This window comes from Pezoporus flaviventris, unplaced genomic scaffold (genome assembly GCF_033815535.1).
Source record: "Pezoporus flaviventris isolate CSIRO_AGI_PZ_B2104156 unplaced genomic scaffold, CSIRO_AGI_Pfla_v1 ptg000066l, whole genome shotgun sequence".
NCBI classification, from domain to species: Eukaryota; Metazoa; Chordata; class Aves; order Psittaciformes; family Psittacidae; genus Pezoporus; species Pezoporus flaviventris.
In genome coordinates this window covers 5,136,756-5,162,409 of record NW_026892614.1, presented here as the reverse complement: position 1 = coordinate 5,162,409, position 25,654 = coordinate 5,136,756, and the positions used below count along the sequence as shown (strand labels likewise).

At 37.3% G+C, this 25,654-nt stretch overlaps 1 protein-coding gene across 2 annotated transcripts in view; it reads left to right on the top strand.

Moving 5' to 3' along the window:
- CRIM1 (cysteine rich transmembrane BMP regulator 1) overlaps positions 1 to 25,654 on the top strand; it is a 189,138-nt gene that overhangs the window by 148,908 nt on the left and 14,576 nt on the right. For both annotated transcript variants that reach the window (XM_061471077.1, XM_061471076.1), the window contains 4 exons: positions 9,789 to 9,945; positions 16,601 to 16,722; positions 20,258 to 20,467; positions 24,897 to 25,112. In XM_061471077.1, the coding sequence (XP_061327061.1) occupies positions 9,789 to 9,945; positions 16,601 to 16,722; positions 20,258 to 20,467; positions 24,897 to 25,112 (705 nt within the window). The remainder of the gene's footprint in view (positions 1 to 9,788; positions 9,946 to 16,600; positions 16,723 to 20,257; positions 20,468 to 24,896; positions 25,113 to 25,654) is intronic.

Sequence of the window (25,654 nt, the reverse complement as noted above, 5' to 3'; positions counted from 1 at the left end):
AAACAGTGAAGAAAAATAACAGCTTGGAAGTCTTCATCACTTCATGGTTATCAGTCAAAATGACAGAAGTAGTTTTTTTCCATCAAGTAACGTCTCTCGCTTGCAAGGCTCTAGGCAAATGAGTCTGTGAGCACTGAGAGGGAAGGAGTTTTGTCAAATACGCTGCTGCTAGATCTCTGCATTTTAAGATCCTACATACTTTCATGTCCAAACCAGTGTAGTTGCATCTTAACTCTCTAAGAACATGAGAATGTATATTATCTTTAGCTCACGTGGACTTTTGGGAGCATCACTATCTTTATACTGCACCTCTTGTTTCTTGCTAGTCTAAGTTGCTCAACTAAATCAGATTCAAAGTGCCTGAGTAAAGGAGGCCCGCATTACCATTAGAAGATGTTATATCCTAGTTCTACTAATCCCTTTCCAATAAAGTTTCCTTTTTTGCTAATTTCTCTTTAGATATCACAGCTAAAGATTCATTACATTTCAGCCTGTTCCAGCTAAAATAAAAGCAAAATGACAAAGTGGAAGAACATAGAGTTGAAGCTGTAAATTGTGATTCATAAATACCTTCATTTACATTCCTGTAGCCAGAAATCAGTACAACAGGTTAATTTGAAGTAATTATCTAAGTACAATATCATGAAACTTCTTTCGACTTTATTGTAATTTAGTTTCAAGTTTATCCACCTTGACTCAAGCCAACTACCGAATAAGAAGGGAAAAAGAAGCAAATCATTATATTTCTAGAACATTATTTTAACAGAAGCAGTTTATTTCATGCTTTATTGTTCTTCCTGGTTTTGCAGTGAAGGCAAAAACATGCTGTAAAAACACAGTAAAAACATACATGCTGTAAAGTAAAATAAAATTAAAAAAAAAAAGTAGAGGCAGACCAGAGTTACAAGGCAAAGGAGGTAAAACTACCACTGAGTAAAAGGTGAGCACAGATGGGTACGGGGGGGGGGGGGAGTTCCAGTGAGTAGAGATAGAACCACAAATGATGAGGGAGAAAGAATGATCATACTGACTTGGAGAGTATAGGAGCCGAAGCAGCAGCACTACATGAGGATAAAAGGAAAAAAGTGTAATCCAAGTTTTAGGAAGAATTGCTGTAAAAATATCCCAAATAAAATTAAAAGAGTAGGAAACAAATTAAATGCATTACCAAAAAATACAAACAAAAATATATAAGGTGGTAAAAGAACAGGAATTAATAGAAAAAAGTAAATAAGCGAAAAATTGTTACTTGTAGGGTGCAGCAATTGCTATTGCGTTTGGAGTGCCTAGGCCTTTGCTTCCATAGGGAAAACTGGTGTGGATTAAAGTCTTTAGGAGGAGGAGTACATTAGTGGAATAAAACAAGGCCAGTGATCAGCTATTTGTAGTCTTTCTTTCTCCAGAGACTAACAGGCACATTGAATAATACCTGCTGACTGCAGTAACATAGGATTTCAAATCTGATGGCTGTTTACTGAACACCCAGTCATTCTTCAGTGAAAGTCTGCACTGAGGACCAGTATCTTATCTGGCCTTGTCTATTCCCTGTATTATATTTGTAGAAAAGAAAAAAGCATTGAAAAATCTCTCCTGCAACTTTGACTATAAGATTTTACCCCAGACGAATTGAAGTCCTTTCCAGCATATAGCCAAGAGCATGTATGGCTTTGTTATTTTTTTATCCTTTCATATCTCATTAAAACGGAATTAAATTGGAGCATTGCTATTCATTTTAAAAATTGCTTGCTTCATTTAGAAGGCTCAGCTTTGCCGTTTAGGTAAATAGCAACTTTTGGTAAAATTTTACAAGATACAACTGTTATGCAATTTCATTAATTCCAGACTCCTTATAGAGAGACATGATTGTAGAAGTCTAAGGATGAGTCATTTTCTCTGCACGGCCCTGTACATCATCATCCACTTCATGTTGTGGGGTTTTTTGTCTGTCAAAACAAACAAAATCACTATTCAAAAATTAGAAATCTTACCATGTTACATGTTTGCACAGTCCTCCAGATGTAAAACCACCTCCTTTTCCCATTCCATGTAAATACAGAAATATGTTTGAAAAGTGTTTATACCTTTTTCATAAATGAGAAGAAAATATATTACAGGAGGTATTGTCATTCACTCAATACTAGCAGACATTTGCAGCATGGAGTCCAGTATTCTGGCAAGTCATGCCTTTTCCATTTTATAGCTGATGACTTAGAGTGGAATTCTGACATGGAAGCTGGGTTTGGCAGTGTGGGACTTTGTTTAGTTGTGTAGATATTCAAAGGCAGATTGGAAGGTTGGGAAAAGTTAGGTAAGTGCATTGATGGGCCTTCCATGAATATCAGTGGTCAAGGCTCTGAAAGTTTATGGCATGACAGGAAAAAGCCTAAGAAAAAGTTTGAAGGTACTACAGTGGGACAGTGCATCTGTAACTCCTTTTTGTGTGTGTGTTAATCATTCAGCAGTTTGAGTTTGGGGTTGGTTTTCCTAACCTTTCACTCTTCCCAGGCAAAATTTGAGTATTTTATTCACAGAATCATAGAATTCTTTGGGTTGGAAGCAACCTTAAAGGTTGTCTAGTTCCAACCCGTTTTATTCCTTTATAGTATTACTTTATTTCTTTAAGTAACCCATACTCAGAGATGTGTTCTGAACACTTCAGAACTCAGTCTTAATTTTCTCTATTTAAATAAACATCTGTTATGTTTATTTTGTTTTCAAAGTAAGGTGGGACGAGTAATCACACACATTGACAAGTCATGCAAAATGTACACTTGAGACAATGCAAAATTCCTGTAAATAGTAAAGTAAAATAAAGGTAGCACTTTTCTATTTTAGCAACTGTTATCTCCCATTGTTACCTTCATTTGGCAACAAATTCAATGAGGGGAGAAAAAAAACAAACAAACAAAACATCAAATAAACAAAAACCGAGGTAGTCCAGGTAGTCTCCCGTAGGGCAAGGAGAGTGCATCTTGAATTTTGGAATAATTTTGTAGGCCTTGCAGAAAATGTATGCCGCCTTATCCTTCTGCAGATAACTTCACTAGACCTAAATTAGTGAAATACAGCCATAGAAAATTTGGGATGAAGCACATTTCTTAAAAATTTTAGGCTCAGATCTGAAAAAAGTCCATATTCTAAGTAAAATAGAAATACTAACTGTAAGTACCTACATGGAAGATAGTGGAAGTGCTCCCTGAAGAGGGGTTATGATGAATTACTCATGCCAAATAAATATTATTTATCTTCTCACTAGGATAGAAGTCTTTGCTGGGTATCTCTGAAGATTACAACAATATATTGAGTTTTGTAACGCTTACACTATATGTAATGCAATAGAAGCAGATGATAATTTTTCTTAACTTGTGAAAAAAAACAAACAAACACCTTCATGTGCTGGCAGAAGTTTTGTGGAAGCTTGGTCATTTTCCACTAATTTTACCTTTGAGATATCACTGCTAGAAATTCATTTTCACGAAGTCACATGTGGTATATAAATCCTAGAGTTGCTTAGAGCAAGTATCCAGGTGGGTAATTTGCCTGAATGCACTCATGAGATTATTTTTTTTAAACAGGGTTTTCTAGCATCAGAGTGACCGGTCCCTTCATTTTTATCCAGCTATTGTGAATCGTGAGTTAATTCTAACGTAAGGAGGGAGGGTTAGTGTGGATCTGTGGAGGCAATATATTCAGAGAATTCCAGTTACTGATAAGTAACCTAGTTTTCTCCTTCATAAATTTGCCTCCCCAGATCCCCACCCCTGAAGATTAACCAGCAGTAGCAATCCACACCGAGAGGACGGCTGAGGAGTGCTTAATTATAAAGGTACTGTGAAACAGTTCTCCTGATTCGATCTATCCTCAGCGTCAAGAAAATAATGATGGTGAAGGTATGTAGCTAGCCTCATGTAGCCACGCTACAGATCGTCAAAAAAATGGACACCAGCCTAAGTTGAAATACTGACATAATTCTTGTCAAGTATCTGTTAATTTTCTCTAGCAGTTATTTTTTATCTGTGAATTAGAGGATTGACAACTAAGAGTATTTCAACAGGCTATGCATCTTTAAAATGCATTTTCAAAAGTTTCTAGACTAAAGATGACTTCCAGTCTTCACAGTACAATGATCGGTGTGTCCACATGGAAAGTAATAAATTGGAGAAAAAGATATGCCCCCGTTTAAGAGCTTAGAGTTCTTACATGTCATATATGTGTGCTAGAAGAAAGAATCAAGAAGTTGTCCTTTAAATAAGAGTTAGCTGGAATTTCAATTGAGCTATTAGAAGTTCAAACAGAAGACCTCTTTTATACCTAAACATGCAATTCACAGAATTGAATTTTGTTTTCTTTTCAGTTTGATTTCTGAGCAATATTTTCTAACACTCCAAGTATTCATAGGTTCATGGGAGGTGGACATGTGAGCACTTTGAAATCAGGAATAAATCACACGTTTGATGGTTTGAATTTGCCCCAAATAATTGCAACTCCTTTTGAGATACACTGTATCTGAGGTACCATACTTGAGGAGAAGATTGTGTTGTATCTGAAGTATATGACTGCTGAGTGAATCCTCACAAATGCAAAGATTTTCTAACATTGCATATCCTGGAACAGAATTTTGTTCTTGTCTCGTTTGCATGTTGGGATCTGGACTATAGTAGGTCACAGGTTGATTTTGTACATAACCTTTCTTTCCTTCTCAGTCTTACAGTGATCTGACAGTCTTTTAAAAAGAAGAGTTGGCATTAGTTTTGAAAACAAGAACTTAGTGGAAAAGAGTTTTAAAGCGCCACGTAGTTTGTGTGCAGTGTAGGGCCTCACCATAGCTTAACAATCATCTCTTCTTAAGACAACACTTCCTGCTTCAGTGTTGTCCCATCACCTGTATCCCAAGCATATTCCCCTTAAACAGTTGTCATGCTCTTCTGGAACTGATATTTGCATTATTATAGACAGTATGAAACTCTGAGTGGATGAATAAAGGCTGAGAAAGAACTCACTATATTTAGAAGGAATTTTTGGGTAACAGTGACCAGGCTTAAAAACCTTGGTTCTCATATTTGTTAGTAATTCAAAAATGTTTTTTGGAAGGCAAATTCATCTTCAACTGTTGTTTCCCTTTCTACTTGTGGGGTTTTCTTTCCCTTTCTACTTGTGGTTTGGTTTTCTTTTTTCCCAATATCATCTTATTAGATTGATCAAAAGGAATCCAGTAATTTGAAATTCCTATATCCAAGTCAACATATAATGTGCGGCAAACTACAGAACGAAGTATTTGCTAGAGCTACAGTGTTTAGAGAGGTAAAACAAAATAGCTTTTCCCAGTGTAGTGAGGTCTAGTCAGGACTGACTAGAAACATGGATCTTTTGGTAACTGACTTTGCTGCAGCTTTTGCAGTCATGATTGCACATGGGAAAGAAAATTGCATTGTCTTGTGTGGGATGGAGTCACTGCTCTAAGTATTCTCTGTGTTTGTTCTTGAGTATTTGTTCCTAGCAGCAGCCTATTTTAATAATATCACTGGTTGAGTACAAACAGCCTTTCCATGATTATTGTCCTAGCCTTGTGCTGTAGTTCATGCAGTTGACACTCTCACAGAATTTTATGTAATGTTTCAGCATATGTCTGTCCTCACATTAAAAAGCTAAGTATTTGTGGTAAAAATACAGTTATATTAGTCTGAGACATTCAGGAACACATTCATCTTTTTCTGAAGTCATATCACATCAGTACCATTCTGATATCAACCAATATCCTGCACCTGACCTCTAGTTTGTAGCACAAGTTCTTGTTTACTCCTTATGGGCAGCATGACCTACTATGTTTCCAGAATTATATTTCACCCACTATTACTATTTTATTCCCCTGAGCCCTTCTCTTACCTTGTGTAGGAGGATTGTTTTCTGTATTGACATTACCTCGTGGACATTTCATTTTTCATAGGAAAAATTAATGAACTATTTCTACTACTGACATAGAAGAACTCTACTCCCCAGCCAGGTATTTCCCCAAGCAGTACAATGAAAGATGTCCTCCCTTTAATTGGTTTCCTATTCATTGTTATACGTCTGGTTTAGTCATCTACCGCCTATCTAGCCATTAGTTTAGCTCCCTAGGTGATGTCAATATAACTGATCAGTCAGAGAAATAAAGATGGCTTATACTATGTGTTCAGAAGCTTGATCCCATTCTGTTAAGAGTTCAAGTGCCGTGCAGATGCCTAATGCAGTTCTCAAACTTTGAAAGGTAGTTTTCCTTTTACATTAACTTTTAAAATGTTTCCTAGTATCCGCTCCTTTCAGACTTCCTGATTAACCCTGATACACTTTTGAAGCAGTTGTTAGCCCAGCTAGAGCTGGATCTCTTCTCTGCAAATATGTTCCATGATTTGGGTTCAGGTTCCTTATGAAATTTAGCTAAGCAGAGGTGGAGAATTCCTCTAAACAAAAAAAACTGCTAACATTTTGACATGGTAAATCTCCATTCATTGTGGCTGAACTTCATGAACTAGTTCTCTTTATTCTAAAGAATAAAAAATTACGTATTTGTCACTTGAAATGTAAAACCTTGGCAGAAAAATCTTTTTTCTTATCCTTTCATAATAAACTTATGATGATTTTTTTATGATGAACTTAAAGCTATAGCTAAGGCTATAGAAATATTTTCAAATTGACAATTATATAAAGTGAATTTGATTCACATTTTAATCTTAAATGCCCACGCTGTTTTCTGAAAAACATATATATACACACATATACCCAATTTAATATACCGGTCCAGTGTTTTCAACAAGCCTGTACAGCAAACATAAGTTGGGTACCAGATTGTACTTCAGTTTGAAGACTGCCTGTTAGTTGTGTTTTTAATGATGTGTAAATAGGGGAAATTTAGGTCAGATGTGAAAGCAGACCAGAATTCACTGGTTTTCAGGATACTGAATTTCTTTATAGAAAATTTAAATCTCATTTCCACAGCTTGTAATGTCATAACATCAGAAATACAATAACATACTAATTTTAGTAACAAACATCTTCGCAGAAGGCATCATTTTTAGCATCTTATTAGAAAGACTGTCAGCAGAGGTCTGTGGAGATTATTCTGATTTCTTTGTGTAGTACTGACATAACACTAGTGAGTTCAGATGTTAACAATGGTCTGTGTTGACTTCAGCAAGCTTGTCCTGTACGTTGTGTTGATGACTTTTTTGGTATGCTCTTCACTGTCTGTTATTAAGATTGGTGGCAGTGGTGGTTAGTCAGTCATCCATCCCAAGGCTCTGAAGAGCTTTTCTTTCCTGGCCACTTATAAAGTGAAAGTCCTTTTGAAGGTAACTCACTATGCAGAGGATTAAGCAAGGAAGATACTGCCTTGAGACTGGATCTTCTGGCTGATATGTCAGGTGACTTGACTTTTATGTATATTTAACACCATAAGCTACTTGGAATGAGACACCATCTTCCTGCTTTTATAGCAGTGTCTTAGACACCTTTAAGTTAAAGCTACAGTGTATTAACTTTACACATAACAAATTTGTTTTGCATCTCTAGAAGCAGTTTCACTATCCAAATCAAAGCAATCAGTGGCAAAGAGAATAATACTGAGAACAAAAACTGCAGGAAAAATCTGTAGGGTTCTGAGCAACCGTTATTTTACCGTCTTTTCTAATTTCATATTCAAACCTGGGTGTTGCACTTTGATAGCTCTCCTTAACAAATAATCTGAGTCAAATAAGGTAAAGATATGCCAATTTAAAAAATGGGTTTGTTTTTTCTATTTTTAGATTGTTTTATTTTTATTTCCAGCTCTTTTTTTCACCTTTTAAGACGTCTGTTCATTTTTCCCATTGCCTTTGCATTTGTACCTTCTTGTTCCTTGACCTGTCTTCTGTGAGCTTGATGTTTATGGACAGCCACCTAAACACTTCATATGCATGACAAAGTGTGCATCAGAAAATGAATGGTTCTGATCAATCCAACCTGTGTAATTCCAGGATCATTCACTTGATCATTTCAGAACGTCTCCAGGAGTTATCATAACTTATATGACATCCAGGGTCATAACTGAACTAAATTGTTTTTGGAGATATTCCAGTGGAGGTGACTTTTCCATACATTCTTATGAAGCTCAAGTCTAACTTTAAAATTATGACTACCTTATAAAGTCATGCATAATGAAAAGTTTAGTTAGTTTTACTATCAGTCTGCACTTTCAGGCAATAATTGTGTACAAGCATCCTAGTGTAAAGCTCATGAATTAAAGACCAATCCTCATTATTTTAACTTGCTTCAAAGAAAGTCTTTGTGTTACAAATACATCACTCTTTACCAGAGAAGAATATTGGAGTTTCCTCTGCATTATAATGTTTTTAAATCAGCATTAGTGGCTGTGAATTTAAAAGACCTAGTAGTCTTAATGGATCAGCCTGAATTCTGTCCTTTGAAGAACTTTTAATACTTCATGAAGGTTGTTGTATGTGTGCTTCTGAGTACATGAAGAATCTGAGGTAAGGATTACCGTTGCTATGTGAAGGTTAGATATGTCTGAGAGTAAATGCTTAAATCCTGTAGCATTGGTACTCTGCTGTCAAAGACAAACTTCTAGAGGTTGTGAAAGGATCTGGCATTTCTTTTTCTGTATTCTGAATGACAAAACAACTTGCACCCTTTTTGCTTCAGACATCAGATTTGCATAAAACCAGAGTGGTGGGAGTGTTGAACCTGATGATCTTCATCCTACTTAAACTGAGAACTGTTGTTTGGGATGATAAGGCTCTAATGTTGTATTGCACTTGTAGGCCCAAATTCCACCATGAAAGCACTCTTAAGCTGCTCTCTGTATAACCAGCGCTTTGTAGTGGTGTGGATGTTTTAACTGGATACCAGTCATCCTTGAAATATCTCTCTAAAAGTCAGCCTTTTGAATGTTACCTATCATAGTCTTCTGTTGAAGAAGCTCAATTATATTTTCCCATTTTTCTATTCTGATCTTATATTGGCTATTGTAATAATGGTCTCTCAACCCACTTCCCTCTCCTCCCCCCCCCCCCCCCCCCCTGTGTTTCACATCCCTAGTGTAACAAAAATCATCTTAACTTTTTTTTTCCTCTCACCTCTGCAACCAGTAAATGAATTTTATATCCCAGAGCATGTTAAGAGTTGTCTTTCTGGTCCTTCTTCTTTCAAGAAGAAAAAAAAGCAGCTGAGCATTCTCAAAATAATAAATTTGAATGAGAGTGAATGAAATTACCATTATTCTTCTCTGTACTGGAGAAATTGAGATGTCAGCAATCCACGAGCAGGTCTTAATCACCAAACAGTTCACAGCAAACAGCATAAAGAATGGAAGTTGTTAATATAGCTCATTCAGTTCTATTAAAATAAACAGAGAGGAAATAAATATGCTCTATGTTGACCAGAAACCTATTAAACCCATATAATATGTGGAAAGTATACTTTATTTTAAATGTTTTCTTGAAAGCTAATGTTCACAGATGTTAGAGTCATTTGGCCGTGCATTTCATTCATAAACCATAGTTTAGGGTACCAGGTAATACTCCCCAAGTTCTTGACTGGAACGGAAGACATCATGTAGTGTCTGCTCATATGGTTTGGGTCATTACTGGAGAATTCTGTCACATATTTTAAAGTTAGGACAGTCTGAAGGTAAGGCTTACTAGTACTTTAAAAGTTACGAAATAAAAGGGAACAGAAGATTTAATCTGCTAAAGATGCATTTGTCTGGTATAACCAGTTTCCACATTGTGATAACCTGCATGTGTCCTTCGCAGGGGAGGAGCTGTGCACTGGCCTCATTTCGGGCTGTTCCTTGGAGTGTTCCTTTGGCTTCCAGACTGACGCCCACAACTGTGAGATCTGTCAGTGTCGACCGCGGCCTAAGAAGTGCAAACCCATTGTATGTGACAAGTACTGTCCCTTTGGATACTTGTACGTATTCTCGTTCTGAAAGCATCTTTAATACAATCGCTGTACATATTGAAAATATGCAAAATCCAGGCATATGCTTGTGTTTGCTTTGTGGCAAAGCAGAGGAACATGTAGGAAAATAGAAATGTCATTACTTGATGTGAGATTAAAGTATTCTTCAAAATGGAGTTTGATCAACAGATGAGGAAGCAGCAACTTAAAAAAAACAGCAGATTATAAAAGCAAAGCGATGCTTGAATTTTGTTTGAAGAATATTTGACAAACAAGATGAAAAAGCTACTTACAAGTAACGTCTCTTGCATGTAGCTTTTTGAAATTCTGTTTGTGTGTTCCACTGTGGTACCCTTTCATTTTATAGCCATTTCTTTTATTCAAATCATTTTCTAGTATTTCAAGGAGTTTTTTTAATGTTAATATGACAACGGAATAGTTTAATGAGACATTTCTGATAGTTACATGATTCATGCCGAACATTGCTGTCTCTTATCCAAGTTTTTATAAGTCTGCTCAAAATCTGTATTGTTGCTGGGGTTCTTTCTCCATGTAAGGAAATATTTGTGGTATTTATTCATTTATGGAGTGGGTGACAAAAGCTGGTCAAGTTTTTCATCACAGAAATTTTTTAGCAATCAGGCTAGTGGCTTCTATATGTATTATGCATTTTATTTTTTGATGGATCCATTCCAATATTACTGCCTGCTTTTCGTAACAGTTTAATTTCTAAAAATAAAACCAGATATGTTGCAATAGTCAAAAAAAAAAGGGGGGTGGTGGAATTCCCTTGAAAACATTAAGTCACTTTTTTTTTTCCTAAGCTTGAGTTGTATCCTTGAGGCATTCCTAGTGTAATTTAAAAATTACTCACATAATAGCAGTCCAGCAAAACCAAGTAAACACCATTTAATATAATCCTGTATCTGTTATTTGAGATACAGAATTAGGCTTGTTTCTGGTTAAATAATAGCAGATTTTTGCACTCATGAGAGTGGTGGTATTGAAATAAGACAAAACGAATGAAAGATAACAAAGATTAAAACAAACTTCACTTTCCTCTCCAAACCTCAAAGTTTAATATGGGAGAGGGAAAGCAAGAATTTAAAATTAAAAGGTTGATAAAATTGTCTTCAGGCATGTTGACTTCAGGAGTGGCTGGGAGTTGTTTTTTTCAGTGAGAGAAAGTAGAACAGGAAGGAATTTACACAAAAGGGATATCAGTTTTGTCATTCCCAGAAATTCTGCCCAATGGCTTCAAAAGCAAGGATGGCTGAAGATGGGTAGCAGGATGAAATAAAGATGAGTGATTGAATGAATGAATGATTGAATGATTTATTGTCTGCAGTGGAGTCAATAGGGTAACCATGGGACAGGATCTGAGAAGATTTTTCTCATCCATGTGTTCAAGGAGTGTGTGCAGAGGCAGCTGATATTAACCAAAAAGTATTTAACTGTTTACTCTGTGATTGAATATCATTCAGCTTGGAACAGGAAAAGCTGTTTTTAATTTTAATTTTGCAAGAGCATAAAAAAATTATTATTCTCAAGGCCATTTGCTTTAGCCTATTTGAAAGTTATGAGAAAAACAATAAGGTCTGTTTAATGTCTTTTGTCATTTCCATTTTGGACTTGCTAGCTAACTTAATAGCTAGCTTAATAGCTACCTCTATTCTTTTCTGTGGTATCTAAAGTAGTTAAGTTTGTTTCTCTTTTTGATTTCTTTCAGTTTACTACTATTGGTTTTCTTCACTGTCAGTCCCAATGTAGATTTCACACTGAAGTGTTAAAAATGTTTTGCTGCTGCTGCTGAGGATTGGTTTGAACTATAGTTACCAAAGTTTTTTTGTTTGTGTAAATGTGTTTCCTGGTATATTCTTCTAGTTTATTGTGCAATATTTTTCCCATCAACATGGATTTAGGGAGAAATACTCTCTTTCACATAATGAGCAGGTTTGCGTGGTTTGGTTATTTTAAGCTGTGTTTTTTGTCTAGAGGAAGGTGGACAGTATTTTTACAACTTTAACTGGAACATGGTAGAGACCTTAATAACCTCTGATGAACTGAGCTTGGTTTTTCAGGTTTGTTTGTTTGTTTGTTTGTTTTTTCACTTCAAAACTGAATCTTCAGGAAAAAACAAATGCTCCTTTAAGATAAAACAGTGAATTTCCATTCCTGGGCCTGTGCTTCCAGTGTGTGTGACTGGTAGTAATGTTCTTAAGTCTACCTCGTTAGTGACCAGACCATGGTATCTTTGCTGTCATTTGTAAAATACTTGTCCTACATAGTTCACATAGAGGAGAAACCTCTGAAGATGAGAAAGATAAGAACCCAAGCAAGGAGCCTAATACACTTTGCACCTTAATAAACCGATTTTCCTTTGAGAGCAGTTCTCGAGACCTATGGAGTCCTTAGTTTGCATGCGAGTACCACCCTGATGATACCTGTGCCCAAGCACTTAAGGTGATTATTGTTAATAAATCTGTGGTGTGTGTCAACAGTAATCTAGTTGATTGTGTGGGGAAATCTAACGCGGTCTGTGCCATCTTCTTCAACATGGACATACATTGCATTAATGCTGTCTGTCTACCCAAAAACGGTTCAATATCCTGAATAAAAACCAAAGAGGACTGAAGAGAAAAAAGATAGATGGGCCTAGCTTTATTTCAAGAAATTGATGAAATCAGTCATTTTGCTGGAATGCTTTCCTGTAATAAAGAACTCATGACTCAGTTTCTGAGAAGTCTAGGAAATGGCCTATGAATATTGTCCTTGAGCTGCAAGAGCACTTTAAACACAGAGATGCTTGGTTCTAGGTGCAAGTATTTTTCAGTGTCAATCAAGTGTCAAGGAGAATACGTTAAAGAATACAAATTTCAGGCACAAATCCCAGTGATTTTCTAAACTTGTGGAGGAAGCAGCCAGTGTCTAAGAAATAGTGTGTTACTGTCACATAAGAAGGTTAGAAAAATATTAAGGTTTATGGTGTTGAAGAAGAGAATAATAAGACAGGCTTTATTTCCTAGATTTACTAAGCTTACTGTGTATAACTGGATAAGACTAAAAGTTCAAAGTAATATGCTTCAAAATGGAAACACAGACCTTCAAAATTTGAATGTATCTGGAATTTAGTGAAAAGGAAGAAAAATGATAAACAGGTTAAAGTTAAGTATAAATATTGAATCATGCAATTTGCAGCTATTCATTTAAAGTCCTATATGTAGTGAAATGACACTTTGATCCAGCACTGACTCACAGAGTATCAGCTCTGGACCATGTATTGACTTGCCCAGGCACTCCCTTGTGCAAGGTGTGCTGTCTGGCCCATTGTACCCTATCCCATTCAGAGGAGTTGTGGGAGGTCAGTGAGAACATCACACGGGGCAGAACTGCTCCATGGGCTGGCACTGAACCACACAGCTCATCTTCAAATAGGAAGCATTATGAAAAAGATAATGTTCAGCCTCTCACAGAATTACACTGCTTGTTGTAAAGAGGAGTAATTTTTAGCCTGTATGTGTGACTCATTTAATATATTGGCTGGAAGGGGAAAATTACAGATTTCTGTATATGTTTCCTGTGCTTAGATAAGCTGAAACACAGTTTTCTCTTTTTTTTTCTTTTAACTGAACTGTGCATAAACCAGTTCTATTAGAAAATCTGTGTAGGACAAGTATTTTACAAAGGACAGCAAAGATTAATGGACAAATATGGTAGATGGGAGTAAGATAAAGATGTTTTTAAAACAAATTTTCAATTTCAAGCTGGTGTTAGTGCTATAGGAAACCTGTCTTTGAGATGATCTTTCCCTTGCACTTTTGTACACCCAAAAAGAAATATAGTATGCTTGTTCAGTTCTCTACTGCTACTGTGCCAATTTCTTCTCTAAAATAGCAAGCCTCATGTGACTTTTGAGCCTATTATGACCATCAAAAGCATGGGAAGACAGATCTCTATTACCATGTAAAACTCTGGTTTTACATTAAAAACCAAAATCACAAGTAGGACACTAAAGAAGCCAGTTAAAGAGTGGAAAGTTAAGGAGTAATCATCATCTGTTTGATGTTTTTAAGTTTTTCTTAAAGACTGCCAAAGGTTGATAATTGGGAAATCTAAGCTCGTGCATATTTAAAGAAACCAAAACGTTTTCACAGTTGTCTGAAAAAAAAAAAAAAGCTTAATAAGAGTTTGCTGTTTGAAAACTCCACATAATAATGGGAAGAAGCACTTCTTTTAAAATTAAAAGACTGTGGATACAGAGATAAAGGAGATAAAACTAGATGGATAGGAGGACAGAAAGTTTTCCATTGTCCATCCTATTGTGTGACTGTTTTCCTCAGCCTTTTAACTAAAAATCGCATGAAGTTTTCTAGAGTTTGAAGTCAGTATTTCTAGAGATTTACATAATTTATTTCTTCTCTATTCCTCTAGATGTTCTGACTTCCCATATATTGTCTTTGGGGGGAGGAGGACGACCAGTGTGCATTTAATGGTGCAGCAATCAATGAGAGATCTGTCAGTTTCCCAATAAATGTTTTCCTGATTTTAATGAGTTACCACATTCAAGCAATATATTTATCCACAGACTTAAGGGAAATAATTTATTAGGGTTTTTTTACCCTTTTGTCTTTAATTTCTTCTCTCCCCTTCCCACACACCCCACCCCCAGTATCTTGGGAAGACACAGAAAATTACTCTATCTGTATATGACAGTTCGACATTGTCCTGCATGACATACTTGTCTCTAAATTGGAGAGACATCAATTTGACGGATGGACCACTCGGTGGATAAAGAACTGGCTGGATGGCCGCACACAAAGAGTTGTGGTCAATGGCTCAATGTCTGCCTGGAGACCAGTAACGAGTGGTGTCCTTCAGGGATCGGTGTTGGGACCGGTCTTGTTCAACATCTTTGTTGCTGACATGGACAGTGGGATTGAGTGCGCCCTCAGCAAGTTTGCCAATGACACCAAGCTGTGTGGTTCGGTTGATACCCTGGAGGGAAGGAATGCCATCCAGAGGGACCTTGACATACTTGTGAGGTGGGCTGATGCCAACCTCATGAAGTTTAACCATGCCAAGTGCAAGGTCCTACACCTGGGTCAGAGCAATCCCAGGCACAGCTACAGGTTGGGCAGAGAAGAGATTCAGAGCAGCCCTGTGGAGAAGGACTTGGGGGTGTTGGGCAGTGAGAAACTGAACATGAACCGGCTTCAGTGTGCACTCACAGCCCAGAAAGCCAACTGTGTCCTGGGCTGCATCCAAATTAGCGTGACCAGCAGGTCAAAGGAGGTGATCCTGCCCCTCTACTCTGCTCTTGTGAGACCTCACTTGGAGAATTGTGTGCAGTTCTGCTGTTCTCAACATAAAAAGGACATGGAACTGTTGGAACAAGTCCAGAGGAGGGCCACGAGGATGATCAGGGGACTGGAGCACCTCATGTATGAAGACAGGCTGAGAAAGTTGGGGCTGTTCAGGTGGGAGAAGAGAAGGCTGTGTGGAGACCTCATAGCAGCCTTCCAGTATCTGAAGGGGGCCTATAGGGATGCTGGGGAGGGACTCTTCATTAGGGACTGTAGTGACAGGACAAGGGGTAATGGGTTAAAACTTAAACAGGGGAAGTTTAGATCGGCTATAAGGAAGAAGTTCTTTACTGTGAGGGTGGTGAGGCACTGGAATGGGTTGCCCAGGGACTTGTGAATGCTCCATCCCTGGCAGTGTTCAAGGCCAGGTTGGACAGAGCCTTGGATGACATGGTTTAGTGTGTGGTGTCCCTGCCCATGCAGGGGGTTTGGAACTAAATGATTTTAAGGTCCTTTCCAACCCTAACTGTTCTATTATTCTGTGATTCTCTGAAGAGATATAGTGCACTTGTGCCTGATGTGTAAATGGTATTATCCGTCTTCCCGAAAACAAGAATTAAAGACAAGCAAATATTCCAGTGTAGGATTCTCAGAAGCAGCATGTTTATGGTGCTGTGAAGAGATGCTCTCAGGTGGTGCTCTAGACTCCTGCCTAGCTTCACCTGGAAGTTTTTGAAGTATTTGTGTTCTTGATTTTCTGTACTCTGTCTGGTGAAAACTTCTCTGGTTTTCTCTGTTTCAAGATATGTTACTGTGTTCCCTACTCTTTATATGGGTTACTGGCATTCCACATGCTAAGTTTTGAGTCAGCTTTTTGTCTGCTTATTTAATATTTTCATAGGTCTCTCTATAGTGTCAGTGTGCAAGAGAGGAAATCTTCTGTACTTACTGTTGGAAGAGGAAAGTTAACACTAATTTGTGTTACAAAAACATAGGAATTTTAACAGACTCCTACCTACCCCTCTAACTTCTTCACAGTTTTAGAAGGTTTTCTTTCTATGTTTCCAGTAGAAAACAAAAAAAAAAAACTATCATCAATACTTGTCACAAGTACATACATGTATATTATCTGCTATGGCTTGCAAGTACAATATGCAGATTCTGCCAGTTACATGGAGGGAGTACATGCCAGGGATGGAAACCTGTACATCCCATACACCTGCTGAATGTAAGGGTGACAGTTAATGATAATTTTCTTTACTTGATCAGTCCCATCTTTAGGGAACGCTTTTGCTTTAAACATGACGCGTAGATATTTGAAGTGACCTGCTGACCTTTAACAAATGATTTTGGTCATCTAGGAAGAACAAGCATGGCTGTGAAATCTGTCGGTGTAAGAAATGTCCGGACGTGCCTTGTGGTAAAATCTGTCCGATGGGTTTCCAGCAGAACAGTCATGGATGTGTTATCTGCAAGTGCAGAGGTACGTGTGAATGCATCACCACCTGCAATCGCAACTTGTGTTCAAAGGGGTTGGAAGCTAGAGCAGAAGAGAAGGAATACTGCATGGAATATGTAAGAATTGAAATACGGTAACTGGTTGGGGCAGGCAGTTCAACTTCTCTCAAAGGAGAGTGTTGCTTTGCAGGTGGTTATTATTACCTGCGTTCGTCTTGGCTTCAGCAGAAAGCCTCTGCTCCGCTTTCATCTCCCTTTACAAAGTCACAAAAATCAGTTTGTTATCATTAATAAAAATTAGATCAGGATCTTAATAAGTAACTACTAGAAATAAGCTAGTTGAGAAAGGATTTTTTCAGTAGCAGTGCTCATACTGGCTTCTTCACCATCATCTTTTCTTTACAAACTCAGGTTTTTGATTTGATAGATGCCCTGTACACCATCTAAAATTAGAGTGCTTTTTCTTGGACACTTCTCAGGCAGACTCAAGGAACAATTTGTAGAGGGAGTGCTAACACAGGACTGGGTATTCTTAAGGCAAAGATGTCACATGTGCCATATCCCAAACTCGTAACCACCAAGTGTGAGGTGGAGATTGAGATTGTTGTCTGCTTTAGTTTCATACTGCTTTTAACATGTCTCTCTTCTAAAGAGATTTTCAGTTTATGTTTTGTATTACTCTGGATATCTGACTTACTCCATTGCTCATCTTCATGTGTTGCATTTAATGACTTCTTTTGTGCTCAGGCTCTCTCTGATCCTAACCACTCTTTCATGCTTATTTTCTTTGATTCTTACTTGTGAGTTTTGATTTCTAGCTATAGCCAAGTACTTTTGAGTATTTTGCCATTGCTTTGTGTAATGACTGCATTCTTACCTTTTTAAAGCAGCTGGGTTTTTTTACATTTTAAAAAATCATAAAATATAATAAGACAAGCTATGGGAACATGGGACTTGAAGAAATGGTACAAGTTCCTTAAGTTGCTCTCCTGCAGTTGAAGGCAAACATGCAGTCACATTAATCAGAAGGATCCAATGTTATATTTTTTCCGCATGACATCATACATTGCAGACAATTATAACAAAACTGTAAGATTTCTAGAAAAAAAAAATTACAAGTCATAAATGTACCTTGCAGGTACGAGAAGCAGAGATTTCACTGGCGTAAGCTGCAATGTATGACTTTCACCAGAAAAAAAAATTTAGAAATTAAGAAATGGTAACTGCTGAATGGAGTCCCATTGAGACGCATCATTTTCATCACTTACCTTGTCATTTGTCTCCATGATCACAGTCAACACGCTTTTCCTGATTGTTGTGGTGCTGTGATGGAATTTACACAGGGTGTTCTCTTAGGTGTGCCCTAATTGCATCCCACACTGCAAACACATGCAACTCTTCAATTACTAATTATATGTATGCACGCTTTCCTTTCCTTAACCAGAATGTACTTTAAAGCATGCACACATATTTAGGAAAAGTAACTTGATCCCTCTCTTAGTAGTATTTATTATTATCATGATCATAAAAATACCAAGCTATGAGCAAATCACTTCAACCTCACTTCATCAGCAACTTGTCTAAGAATAATGGTAGCAATTGGCAGCATGTTCTGGGGAACTGTGAATCCTTGTTAACATTTTCACCCAAAATCCCTGTGTAAGAGAAAGGAATAGGTAAATCCCCTGCCTATGAATTAGCTCCACTTTCTAAATTGCTTCTGCCAGAAATAGCTTATGCTAGGATTAATAGAAGTACAGGGCTGGGATAGTCCTCTGGAAGACTGAGGGTCCGTTTGTCTGCCTTTGTATAAAATAGAGTATATCTGGATAATCCCTGACAGATGTTTGTCTAAGATTTAATTTATTAAGAATATGCACTCTCAAAAAGGGAAAAAAAAAACAACAGACCCCCCCCCCCCAACTCTAAATAATATTTTCCACCAGTATGTGACAATTTAAAATTAATTTTCTAATATTTCTCTCCCTTTCTACAAATTGTACCAGTTACTTCCTGTCGTTAGCTCATCAAACATTATGGGACAGCTAAGCACCATTCCATTTAGAATTCTTTCAGTATTTAAGGGATTGCAGCTGGAGCCCCCTGCATGTTTGTGGGTTTTGTTGTTTGTGGGTGGAGGAGGTGTCCCAAATGAAATAAACCCAGTTATTTTGGTCTCTCCTCACAGTTCAAAAACTAGATATTGTACTTTAGCAGTAGTGACAAGCTTCAAACTGGTAGAGATAGTACCTCATTGAAAATTACAGTGTTCCTGTACTTGTATCTTAGGTTGAACTTGCCTTCTCTGCAGTGGTATCACACTTATTATTTCTGTTCATGCAATAGGATGAAGTCTGATTTAAGAAGGATTTTATCCTTATACCATGACTTTTCTTTTTAATTCACAAAATGGTATACTAATGTAATTTCTGTGTACTGGGTTCTTACTCTGATGACATGCATCAAACTAACTTTGTACCATCTGCTTCTGGGTCTGAGACCACCTTTGACAGATCTGCCACAGCTGAAGACATGCTGACTTAGATGTTAGTAAAAAACAACCAAAAATTATTAAAGTTACACATAAACATTACTACTTTTCATACTGCATCCTTTTTTAAACAGAAAATGAAATAAGCAACTTAATACAAATAACCTTTATATATACGTCAGTAGAACATGGTTGACATACCCTGAAAACAAGTCAGTTCACTGACAAACTGATTGTAAATCCTTATCGTAATGATGTGGATGAGGGAGTGTTGGGCTCTAAATTCACTCTGCTGATTAACAAGAATATATTGAATCTGAATCCTGCAGCACTTAAATACCGCATAAGATACAAATGAGACTTTATCCTCCCTGGACCAGCTGCTTCCATGCGCTGGCTAAGTGCAAGTAATGCAGCATTTCAAGCTACTGTATTTTCATCTCAGTAAAAGGAGGAATGAGGGACAAAATTGTCAGAGCAGTTGTCTTCCAAGCATCTCATTTCTCATAATAATGTAAACAATTTCTCTAGGTGTTTTACTAAATATTTCCGGTATCTAGCATGACCATTTTAAAACTTGGTTGTAATTTTTTTGTCATTCATGATGTAAGACCATCCTTAGCTGTTGTAAATGCTTTTATATTCTACTTGCTATCAGATACTCACATTATAGATAATCTAATACACTGCCATATTAAGCATTTCATTTTAAATATGCTTCATGTTTTCTGCTGTTACACTCCATTGCACTTCTTTTTTTTAATATACATTATTAGCAAATATTGCATTGCTGTATGATTAAAAACAGTATAGGTGCAACAGAAAGAAGAGATTATATTTTCCAAGGAAATGCATTCTACTTCATCCCACCATACCCTTCAGTTTATCCTTTAATTGTTCTATGTGTTTTGTTACCTTGTTTCTAAGTGTGAATGATAAAACTACTATTCGCTTGGTCTTATATGTGCTTTAAGAATAATGCAATCCTGGCATAAAGTTGGTGTGGATTTTTTCCTAAACAACACATGCTAACTGGGACACATTTTTTTTCCCTTTGACTTTTTTGCAGAGGCAACTGCTTCTCTTATGCCTCCTGTTAAAACAGGCTCTTGCTTGTCAATGGATGGGCGGCGACATGAGAATGAGGAGAGCTGGCACGATGGCTGCAGGGAATGTTACTGTCACAATGGCCGGGAAATGTGTGCCTTGATCACCTGCCCTGTTCCTAACTGCGGCAACCCCACCATACATCCGGGGCAGTGTTGCCCATCATGTCCAGGTAACATGCTTTCTTCCATATGCTTTGTAATTGGGTTTTATTTCACATGTGTTCTATTTCTAATACATGAAAATAATCTCATGCATCATTCAGTAGTAGGTATCTGTGAGAGTTTCTATGCCCTAATGTAACAAGACAAGTGGCTTTCATTAAGATCTCACATGTGAAAAATGGGAACTTCAGTATTAAAAGCATATGCATGTTGTGAGTCCTAACATGTTAATCTTTGACAGATTGAAATCTTTAAACTAGCAAAAGTTTCCAGTCTGTATTAGTTCTAATAGCAAATTCATACTCATATACAATTTTTGTTACCTATAATAACAAATATAATAAGCCATTGCATTTTCTCTTTTTTAATTTGAAATGGAGTTTTATTAAAATTTATCTCCTCATCTATGTTTCACATCCCCTCAAAGGAATACACATTTAAACAGATGTCTTAAGTAATTGAACATTATGATTCTGTCTTCTGAGGGAAAACTCCATGTCACCAGCAGGTGATTTCAGTGTCTCCAGTGGGAAGGCCCAAGTACAATGTTGCATTCCAATATAATTTTAATAAGTGTTAATATGAGAACATCTATGAAATTCATTAGAGTGTAGGTACAGTGTAAGATTAATGCCCTTTAAAATATTGTAGGAATCATTCTAAAGACAAAGTGCTAGACAGATTAATTTGTAATACAGTGATATTTTCTGACTTGATTGGAAGTCGTGTTACAAGTAGGAACAACAAGGCTCATGATGCTACAGTAAATAGCAAAACAGTAAAACAGCAGTAGCAGGATATAAGCATTTATGAACCGCTTCAAATTCTTCGTAAAGAACAGAAAATCCTAGGGATAAAATTAGCAGCCAGATCTTCTTTCTGAAAGTGACGGACACATAGGACCTAAGATAACCTAACCCTTTAGATTATTTGGAAAAGTTGTGATCTCCAGTGGAGTTTACACCTTGTGGTAACTGGAAAAACCTAGCCCCCCAAAAGATGCAAGACTCCAAAAAATGTGAGTCTCACTTTCAGCCTTTCTCAGTCCACACTACTCTCCTGTGTGGAGGCTGGGCACTGTGGTTCCATGGGCAACCGTACTGCTAGTTTTGGCACTGGGTTTCATGAAGCAGGAGCTAATTTCAGTACCAAGTAATTACTTAGTTAATGAGGCCAATCTCTTAATGATTAGCATCCTAGTAATGACAACCATTAATGAAATTTTTAGCTGAGATGAAAACAGCAAGTTATGCAAACTAGGGGAACAATCCTTTGCTCGCTTCCTTCTCTTCCATTGTCAAGTATCTGGCTAGTCTGATGGGGAATTAAGAAAGCATAAGATTTTTAAAGGAAACACTAGTGTTTTGTCAGCTTGGAGCACTTTTGCCACAGCAGTATGCAGTGTTCATCTGTGTGTGTCCCATCAGGTATTGTCATTCTCTTGTCCAGCTCCCTACACACACATACATTCACAGTCTGTCTTAAATAGTACAGTTTTTTCCCCTGTGAAACCTCAGTGTGGCAAAAAAAAAGAAAAAAAAGAAAAAAAAAACAAAAATATTCAGTCTGTATTGTTCCAGGAAATAACAGTTACAGAGTATCATATTCCTAAAGTTATGTCACTTGACAGGGATGTTGTTTTCCACTTGTATTACCTGGAGTTCAGGGCTGCACAGAACTTTTGGAGTACCTGCAGTAGTCACTCACCTTTTCATAATGATTTGTGTACTATTGTAGGGGATGCTGTATGGATGGGCGCAAGTTAGCATGTCAGTCTTACATTAATCATAGACTCATAGAATAGTTAATAAACATTCAAGATTCAGAATTTATGTAGGATGGTGGTTTCGGTTCCAGCAATTCTGTTGTTAGGTTCCTCAAGAATCATTCCTGGTTTCAATCTACTGTCAGCATATTTGTTTATAGTGATTTACCTAACACAGAACACATCAGAGCATTTAACTAAGAGTAATGTCACTAGTTACTTTGTTTATGGAGAATGAGTAAATCCATTTGTAAGCCTAATGTTTAGTTTGTGGAAAAAAGATCAGGATGAGATTAGCAGTACCTATTTTCTCATGCTGTGCATTTCTTGGGGGTGAGATCAGTGCTTGATTCTGAGCACCAGCATTGTTGGTCTCCTGTGCAAAAGGGTAGTTGCTTACCCAGTAGTGTCCCTTTCGTTGAGGTACAGTGTCTGCATAGGTTTCTCTGACATTTTTCCTGCTTTTGAGGCACAAGTCAACTAGCTTCTGTGTTAGAAAAGTCATACTTAGTGTAAACTCTTACAGTGCTAGGTCAAACGCAGATTTTTTGTAAAGCGATTGCATATAGAAGTGTATGAATTAATATGGCCAAATTAGTCCTGGTGTGGTTTTGTTTTTCCCACTGAGGTTTTGTATTTGTTGGAAAAGTACTTCTGATTTTATTTTGCGATGTATTGATTCCCCACTGATGTTAAATAATAATCATGGCTTTCAGTAGATAGTAATGCAGTTTGGAATTGTAAGACTGTGAGCATGTCACTCAAATGTGTCTGGCATGAGGATATTGAAATAATTAGAAATTCTGATGCACTGAGTTTTGAATTGCACTGTTAACCTATCAACAGGGAAATGGCAGCTCTCAGAGGTCATTTTTCAGGCAAAATAAAAGGTTGTTACATTCAATTCCATACTTAGTTAGTTTTCAACAGAGCAAATTACCTTGACTGCTAGAACACTCGTTATAACCATGTTTCTATGTATTAAGAGCTTTGAGTGAATTGTCACAATGCTTGTGAAAAGCTGCAGGTTTCCTGTAAGATTTAGAAAGCCATTCACTGCTAGCGTTTTGAAGAGCTGCTATCCAGCAAGCATGTATTTCTTTGGCTAGTTGCTTCTTCAGGAATATAGTAGTTGTACATCTGTAGCAATTCAGTTGCAATCATATGTCAATATTAATGCTGCTAAGGGAGCGGTAAACAATACCTTATGTACAGCAGTACTATCTGGTTATGCATTTCTGATTATGAACAGCATATGAGCTGTAGCAAAACAGGCCTGTGACTTTGCAGAGAACTAAATGCAAAGGAGGTTGCTCAGAAGATTTCCAGAAAATAATTAGTATTCCCTTTGCCACATTGAGTTGGGATGCCATTTTGTAAAATGTAATATATTGTTCCAGTTGAAATAAAAAACAAACAGTGACAAGACCTGCTATCTCACTTCAGGTAAATGCTACTGAATCACATGTGATTCATAAATGTAAGCAGTAGGAAAAGCTTAGCATCAGCAAATCAGTGAAAGGTAAAAGAATTCCATCAAAGAAGAAATGCGTGAGTACTCTGTGAATAGAGTAAGATTGGCCAGAGTCAGTTTCTCTGAGTTCTATTGATCATTCTCCAGAAATGAAAGCAAAGAACAATAACTGATTGCTGCGTCTTCCACGTGGCAGTGTCCTTGAGCAAAGGGCATTCAAGTAGGCTGTGAGGATGCAGTTTGTGGCATAACCTTTTCTTGATGGTAAGTGCTTAGACACTTTCAAAGTGCAGGACAGGTTTATTTTTTTCTTTTAGAACACCAGGAGGTAAAGAGAGTTCCCCCAGTTTTGGAGGACACTCATGCTGAGCAAGGGAAACATGTTTGGTTCCTTACTTAACTCGAAGGAGGTTAAATCTATTCTCTAACCTGCCTGGGTTAGAGACCGGGTGACTCTTTCGGTCAGCTGTGTAAAGATAATGTAATTAATCATTTGAAAAATAATTAAGGTTCATTTGGTTCGATACCCTCACTGGAAACATGAGTCTACGCACTGCGGCATCTCCCTGGATCCAGTTTCTACTTCAAACACTGCAGTTATTTATTCATTTGTTTATTTATAACAGAACAACACAATGAAGCACTCTTAACAATGTTAAGTGCTTATAGGTTTTTAGGGGTTTGGGTGGGTTTTGGTTTTTTTTGTTGTTAGGGTTTTTTTTTTTTAATGTGGCACCAAATGTTACAGATAGATATCACTCAGGAAACTGAAAGGTAGACAGTTGAATCTGGACTTCCTAAATCCCATACTTGCACATACTTATCCGTCCATTCAGAAATTGCACTGATGCAAATATTCAGCAATTAAGAAACTGTCCAATCAGTGTGATTTTTCTGAAAATTACAGTTATCTCTTGGAATTCCTATATCAAAGGTTGGTCTGATTTATTCTGAAATGCCAAAAAACCTTGAAGTCATCTGATTCATATTAACTGGCATTTATTCAGATTGATTCTCAATTTTTTTCTTGTGAGGTGCAGGTGTCGAAGTTGAAAGAGCTTCATGAAGAATATATTTATAGCTAGTTTTGTTATTCTTCATTTTTTCAGTAGTAACAGAAATAATGAATCTTGGGTACATTTGCTAATCGTTACAGTCACAACTGATTTTGCCTGTCTTCCAATTCTGTTTTTCCCAGATGAAATAATTGTGCAGAAGCCAGAGCTCACCAGTCCATCAATCTGTCATGCTCCTGGTGGGGAATACTTTGTAGAAGGAGAGACATGGAATATTGATTCTTGCACACAGTGTACATGCCACAGTGGACGTGTGCTGTGTGAGACTGAAGTCTGTCCACCTCTTCTTTGTCAAAACCCCACCCGCACACAGGACTCCTGCTGCCCACAGTGCCCAGGTATACACTGACAACCAGCTTTCATCAGTTCTTTCTTGATCTGAGTATGTATGATGGAAATATTGAATGTTTCAGTATGTGTGAGGTTGGTTGTTGTCGTGCCTGTGTTCTTCAGCAGTTCAGAGTGAGAGCCTTCAGTCCTCTGTCTCAACTGCAAAACTTGACTGTGTGCAAGAGATACCATACATGTAAAGAGCAGTAGTAGTCCTCAAGTTTGACCATTTTCAAAGGCAATCTAATAATTTCAGGGTTGTATGAGAACCAGAATCCTCGGTTGGAAGGTTTGTGAAATATACAGTGGTCTGTTCATGGAAACACACAGAATGAGAGAACATTCGAAAGCAGTCAGAGTGCCAGGCATATAGAGGCTTGTTTCTTTTCCTTTCTATGTGGCTTGGTTTCTGTGAACATTTTTATTTCTATCTTACCTATTTGGGATTTGGTCTAAAAAATGCTTGTGCTTGCTCTTACATTCACCTGGTATGATTTGAGACTGACTTGAAGGCAGCTGAGTAATATCAAAGCATTCCAGCCCAGCAGGT